The 7083-nt window shown below is 35.8% G+C and overlaps 1 protein-coding gene across 1 annotated transcript; it reads right to left on the bottom strand.

Annotated features, from left to right (window-relative positions):
• Positions 1-685: 685 nt before the first annotated feature.
• LOC116007016 lies at positions 686-6332 on the bottom strand. Its single transcript, XM_031247578.1, has 6 exons — positions 6093-6332; positions 5335-5481; positions 5172-5230; positions 3276-5039; positions 2672-2828; positions 686-1648 (listed from the first exon to the last, which is right to left on the bottom strand). Exons 2-6 carry the CDS (start codon positions 5435-5437, stop codon positions 981-983), a joined length of 2751 nt encoding a protein of 916 aa, XP_031103438.1. The 5' UTR covers positions 5438-5481; positions 6093-6332; the 3' UTR covers positions 686-980.
• Positions 6333-7083: the final 751 nt, after the last annotated feature.

Raw genomic sequence — 7083 nt, 5'->3', positions numbered from 1 at the left:
GGTGCATTTCTTAACATTGAGTGGTGTAAACCGCACGGCTGCACGGGAAGTCGCGACCACATTTGAACATATTTCTATATATATATGCGCACACATTTCAATAGAATAAATAATATTAATTAATTAGTATTCAAAAAAAATATTAATTATCTTTTATAATTACATAACAAAATTAATGTCTAGCTTGGTTGTAGAAAGCCTTTTCTATTAGGTAGGAGGTTAAGGCTTTGAATCCATATTTTTCTTTGGTACCACTAAATAATTATAATTATGTTATTTTATGCCACCTCACAAAAATCTTACATGACAACATCATTGTCCCGTGGATCCACATGGGCAAACTTAACAGAAAAAATAAATGGTGTTATGCATTATTCTTGATTGTTTTAAATCTTAACATACATAAATTAAATTGAATAAAATTTAGATAGAATGAAAAAATTGAAGAAAATATTATAATACAAAGACCTAACAAGTCCTTTGAAAACAAAAAGAGTACAAATTAAACCTAGACTTCGTTATTAAATTCATGGAAATCTGACAATTTTACTAGTATTTGAAGGAATGAGAATGCAGAGAAATTTGAACTCAAGTTTAATGCTTGAAAATGAGTGCAATCTACACCCTGAAATGACTGCAATTTAGATTTAAAAAATTTGGTCCATATAATATTTACTTATAAACATACAAGCAATTATTATAATAATATATAGGTGAAACTGAAGGTAACATTTAAGCAACCTCATCTTCTTTAATCACAGTAACCTGATTCAATCTGGAAGTTAAAATGAAGAATTATATAAACACAGGCACAAGAGTTCCTAATGCTATGAATTTCCACCATCGCCTTGTTATTTTGCAAGGGAGGCTCAGTTAAAAGAGAAAGAATACTGTTAACCAGAGCCATATATATATATATATATATATATTATGTGGTAATCAGGTTGAAGTTTAAGCCTTTTAAGAGGGGACCTCAAGAGTCAAGACAGCACGATATCGTAGACCAATTCTTCAACCAATGATGTTAGAATCTCCTTCTCAATCTCCATACCTCCTTCGAGTTCCTCTGTTCCAAAATCGGTCCATTTCCCATGTTGGGTACTCATGTCCTTGTCCACGAGCTCGTCCACCATCAAATCTTCCATGCTGGTCCACCCTGATATCTCTCTGTACATTTCTTTTGCCAGCCACTCCTCCTTTTGTACCAGCGTGGTCCATCTTGCCCAAGTATGGAAACTCCCAAGAATGGACTGCTCGTGTCTGAATTCCAACTGCTCTACCACACAATCAAACACTAGTCTTCGCCTACCCTTCAAGTCTTGTACGTATTTGTTTGATCCAACCTTCTGCATCTCTAACCGGTCAAACAGATCTGCAGATATGATCCCGTGGGCCTCACTTGGAACAGATTCCTTCATCATCAAATCTGCATTTCTGAGAATATCCTTGATATATTCCAATTCCCAATAGGTTGAACCCTTAGCATCTGCACAAGTGAATGCAACTGCTGACTCCTTCCTATTTCTGCTGCTACCTATAGATACTGAGGAAGCAGAGTCTAATAATTCCATATCATCTTCAACAGTAAGTGCTATTGAAGAACTCCAACTCCTAACTTCATGAGATCCAGCAACATGATTCTTGGTGCCTGAAACCATATTATATCTTCAATTTGAACTTGAAAGAACCACACAAGGGATAATACTTACAACCTAGCTTCAATTCATAAGGTGATGATTTAAATGATTTGAGAAAACCAGAACAGGTACGCTGTCAACCAATTTGTTGTGAACTTAAAGAATGTAAGTGGTTGTAGTTAATAGGTCTTTGGCCCAAATACACACACATATATACATACATGCATGCATGCATGCATACATACATATGTGAGGACAATCAGTGTTGAACCTAAGACCAACCTAGAGTCATAGCCTCATAGGCTTATACCATTAAAATATGTCTCAAAACAGTCATGATATTCGTCTAATAAATTACATAAAAATATTAATTTTCAAGAACCTAGATAAACGATTTGAAAGCAGACTTAAAATAAAAGTATTTTATTATTGTAAATATAGAACTAAAAAATTGAAAGAAAATTGTCTCACCCATTTAAACAACGTTCTTGGATTTTTCCTCCTTTTTTTAATCACTTTTTTCTTGGGCTATCTTTTACCAGTTAAAAGTACATATATAAGCACAAATAAAATATCCAGAATATCTAATAGATCCTATTGGTACAGGACAAAATGGGGTGGGAGAGGAAGTAAATTGCAATAAAGAACTAAAAGAAGACACTGTTGCTGCAATACTTGGTATTGTTTGTGCGCCAGTACCTCATAATTATTTTAGGTCTTCCTCAAATTCCTCTGTATTTTCTAATTTTTCAAGGCCTTAATATCCTTGAATAGTCCAAATAATTTGGGTCTTATTACAATTATTTTCTAAATGTTCCGGACCTTAATATCATCATTTCAATTAGTTAAGAGATTCAGGATTTATCAGCAAAATTTATAAATGTTTTCTTTTGGATATGGACTCGTACATAACCCACCCTGAGAAAGCATACTCTAGATTCATTCCCAAATTTCAATTGTAGTCACATCCAATAGAAGGCACAGATTATAAAGCCATTATTCATTTATACACGAGAATTAGGTCAGTAACTTACCATCACCAAAAAAGCTTTCATTGCTGTCTGACAAAGTGCAGCTTCCTGCTGAGAAAGAAGGCTCCAGACTTGAGGCTGGGCTAGGATATTGAAAACTAAATTCTCTTTCATTTCCAGTATAGATACCATTGCTATCCTCTTCTATATCTTCTGATTGCTGAATAAGAGCAGCTAAAGTCAACACTTGATTGTGGGATTAAACAAATGCATATACTATATGGCTTCAAATAAGAATAAAAAGAACTACTAAATAGAAGCAATATCAAGACATAATTGGTTAACAGAATACTGTTTAATGTGGTATGGTTTCAAATAAGAATACAATAACATCTAAATGGAAGCAATATCAGCACATAATACGTTAACACAATACTTTTTCATGTGGGGGTGAGAGTGAAGGGAAATGAATGCATTAGGATAAGAAGACAGAAAACATATTTACCAGCCCGTTTTGAAAGAAAGCAAGAAGCTCTGATTTGACAGGAGTCAATAGCTCTAGTGCATGCAAAAATTTATTGATCACTAGGTATTTCTAGTAATCCAATTACTTTCTTTTAATCCGAAGTCATTTTCTTGAACCATGGGTAGAAATGATTAAACATACCTGCCACTTCTTTGTTGTTTTTGGTTGAAGAACACCAAGTGGAGAAGAAACAGAGTCACATTGGATGTCTGTTTTCTCTCTAATCAGATTGGATTGAGACCTGTTATGTTCTGTAGATATGATTCTTTGACTATCAAGACTGTGTGCAGAGTCTTGTAAGGTGTTGGCAGAACTAGAAATAGATCCATTTTCACTAAGGTATTGACCAGATGACTCAACCATAGAGGTCAACTCCTTCAGCTTTTCATCTAATAGAACACCCAAAGCATCCCCACCAATTACATTCAAACCTAATGGTGTTGTGATGGATGATTTTGGAAAGGACTGATTGTCACAAGAATCAGAAATCAGAGACAAAATGTTCTTCTTTTCCATAATTTGGCTTGAAGATGTGGATCCAGGCACTGTTTTCTTAATGGGAGATGTGAATGTAAATGAAATAACATCCATACCATTTTTCCTCTCAACTCCATCCCAGTTGGTACATCCTTCAATTGTGACATTGCATTTTACTGACTTGTCATCTTTGCTCTTCAATATGCTGCTGGGAACAATTCCATCAGAGTGAATATCCCCACTAACTAGCTGTTCCTTTCTGGAAAGTGTCTTTGATCTAGAAGTAGAGGGTTCCTTTCCAATATCAGTTGCCATAGATCTTGCAGCTCCAGAACTGTTTCTGTTTACGACAGTATTTTTTACAGTCTTACTGGGCCTAGATATGTCATTTGTGGAAGAAGGTTTCCTCTCTTTTGGGTAAGAGACTGAAGATTTTGTGCTTTCCCCATCTTTATTAGATGAACTGTTCTGCTTCTGGTTATTCTGCCTTAGCACATTGGAGGTCTTGCTGGATGCTCTTTTTTCCACACTTCTTTGTATATTTGACCTATTCCTACCAGATTTGCCCTCTGTGTATTCCTTTGAAGTTACAGAAGTTTTATTACCAGTTGGAGCTGATCCCTCCCTTTTCTGAATATTGGTCTTCGCCTGAACTGCAAGTGAAACTGATTTCTCCTTACCCTTACTGTGAGAAACATCTCGCTTTGATACCTCGGCAGCCCAGTGTGGGTGTGTCTCTTCTGGCTGACCCTGGACCTTCTCAGTAGGCTGTCGTCTCAGATGTTTAACAGAATTGTGGTCTCTGATTCTTTGAGATACTTCAAAAACCTTGGATGATTTCTGAGCAGCATCCATTTTCTCTCTTAGGTCACGTATTCTCAAAGGAATAGAAGAAGAGCTGCAATATTGCATCTTGTTCTTGATTGTTGATTTAGGACTTTGCTGAATTATTCTGGCAGCAGCCTCCATTATGTATTCTGCATTCTTAGGGGGAATAAACCCAGGACTTTTAATAGGAGATAACATCCTATGTTGGGTAACTGAAATAGGCTTAGCTGATTTTGGAGGCAATACTTCAGTTTGAAACCTCTCAATTGGGAGGTTTTGCACCCTTTGCAGCCTCATTTCAACAGGATTCATGCTAAATCCATCCAATTTATTCCGCACATTTTCATAGACTACCGTGTGATGTTCATTTCCAAAGTCACTGGTTGCTCTTGGGTAATGAGAATCTCTATATGAGTGAGAGTATGGGGGCGGGGCTTGATACAGTTCTGAAACTTGTGAAGTCGGCAAAGAATCCAATCCCATAAGGCGTGCAACAACCCCAGGTGGCCGTTGCCCATAATTTTCATCACCACTGACTGACAGAGCAGAGTGATAATCATAGTTCTGTTTGGCATCTAAGCCAAATCCATAATCATGTGCCTTCAAGAACATAAACAGCAGCAATGAACAATAAGTATGTAATCACAGGAACAAACTATATAGTTCAATTACTTAAGAAAAAAAAAAAAAATATATATATATATATATAGAGAGAGAGAGAGAGAGAGCAACCTTCTGAAATTGTGACAGGGCCGATCCATTGATATTTTCTTTCCCCTGTTTAGAACTTTCTGTAACCAAAGTATCGCAAAAGTACCACTATATTCAGCACTATGCATCAAAAGCAAACGAGAGTGTGCTAGTTTAGATATTGCAAAGGGAGGAAAGGACTTGCCAGGTGCTTCAGACTTGTTAGAGAAAAGCTTCTTTCGTGATTTAATATTCCAATCAAACAACTGCAGAAAGCCTCCTTTCAAACTTCTCTTTTCAACCTCCATTCGTTCATTCAGTTCCTCAAACACCAGAACAAATCAAGTACATTCTGCAATAAGCATTCACATTCAATTACCAATCTCAAGTACGTTAGAGACAATATTAATATCCACATAAAATAGAGTTTTTTTTTTTGTAAAATGAGAATTCCAATAAAAATCCATTACTGTGGAATGTGGATGTATGGCCTCTCCTTTTGAGAAGAAGAAATAAAGGAAGAGGAAAAAGTTACGGACTTTGAATTCAAGTCACAGAAAACTCAAATATAAGAACGAGCATTTTCCATAATTAACCAAACCCACTATTTAAAATCTAAGGAAGAAAGAAAATTAAATTAATGCACATTCCATATACAGATGTGCACATAATTATTAGGAGTAAAATGAGAAGCATCAAATGAAGAGTAACGAGCTGAGAAAGGGATTATAATGGGGGTCAAAAAAGGCCACTACTTCTAATTCAAGAAATTAAAAGAAATAACATAAATCTTGAACAAATGGCAATAGCATTCTCCAAAAGTAACCAAACACAACACTTAAAAATCGAGAGAGACAGTAAATCACGACACATTTCAGATACAGCCGTGTATAGACCATGATTTGTGAAGAATTAGACTGACGAAATTGAAGAAACAGAAAAATGTTTAAAATGAGGTCTTACTAAATCGGGATTATCATGGCAGATTCATCTTCAAACCCTCACACTTTTCAGCTCCATTATCCACAGCAGAACAAGAGGTAGAGAATGAAGAGAAGCTAAGATCTGATTGAGCGGTTAGGGTTTCGAATTCTTCTGGTCAATGTGGGGAGAGAGAGAGAGAGAGAGACCCAAACACATGAGAAAGTGTGCTTTCTTGAGAGTGAGATTTGAATAGAGAGAGAGAGAAAGAGAGAAGTGTAATGTGGCAGTGAAGAGACGACGACGTCGACGCCCCGTTAGGCCGTTACATTAAAACAATTACTCTTTAACTATTTAAGTTTTAACCGTTGTTTCAAGAAAAAAAAAAAAAAAAGTTTTTAACCGTTAAGTACACCAGTTAATTTGATTTATAGATAATTATATTAGGGATGTCAATCGGGCTAGTCTGTCGGTTTTGGATTAGCCCTATCGAGTTGTCGGGCTTATCGAATTCGGATTGTCGATTAATTATTATTTTATTCTCGGATTCGGGTTAGCCTTGCCCCTAACCCTAAACTTTGGTTTTCGGACTTATCAGGCGGGCTAGACTATTTAAACTAAAATCGAAAATGAATACTTACATTCGATAAAATGGGTCAAGTCGTCAATCGGATCCGAATTCGATATAACGGGTCAACCGGATAAGCATTGACACTTTAATATTTAAATAAAGAGATAAATGAATACTTGCATTTGAATATTCGATAGAACATTAGAAGTTAGAACGAGTCAACCGGATGAGCATTGAGCACATTAAAATTTAACAAATGCAATTGCAACGGTTCGGTTTAAAACCCCCAAATTTTAACATTTCCTAAGCGACAAGGCGGTCAAGGGACGCCGCGATTTAACAGAGCATAATAATAACTATACATGAAACATCACATAACTCAAATCCAAAATTTAATATCTAAACATTAAATACCAACATAACAAATTAACAATTCAAACAAATTAAAATAAAAAATAAAAA

Source organism: Ipomoea triloba, chromosome 15 (assembly GCF_003576645.1).
Source record: "Ipomoea triloba cultivar NCNSP0323 chromosome 15, ASM357664v1".
Classification (NCBI taxonomy): domain Eukaryota; kingdom Viridiplantae; phylum Streptophyta; class Magnoliopsida; order Solanales; family Convolvulaceae; genus Ipomoea; species Ipomoea triloba.
This window is presented reverse-complemented; position numbering and strand designations above follow the sequence as displayed.

Excerpts from the sequence above, each read along its gene's own strand:
- LOC116007016 (XM_031247578.1), bottom strand. The coding sequence starts at position 5,437 with ATGGAGGTTGAAAAGAGAAGTTTGAAAGGAGGCTTTCTGCAGTTGTTT. Across the intron at positions 5,040-5,171 it reads CCCTGTCACAATTTCAGAAG|GCACATGATTATGGATTTGG; the intron begins GTTGCTCTCTCT and ends ATGTTCTTGAAG. Across the intron at positions 1,649-2,671 it reads TGAAAGCTTTTTTGGTGATG|GCACCAAGAATCATGTTGCT; the intron begins GTAAGTTACTGA and ends ATATGGTTTCAG.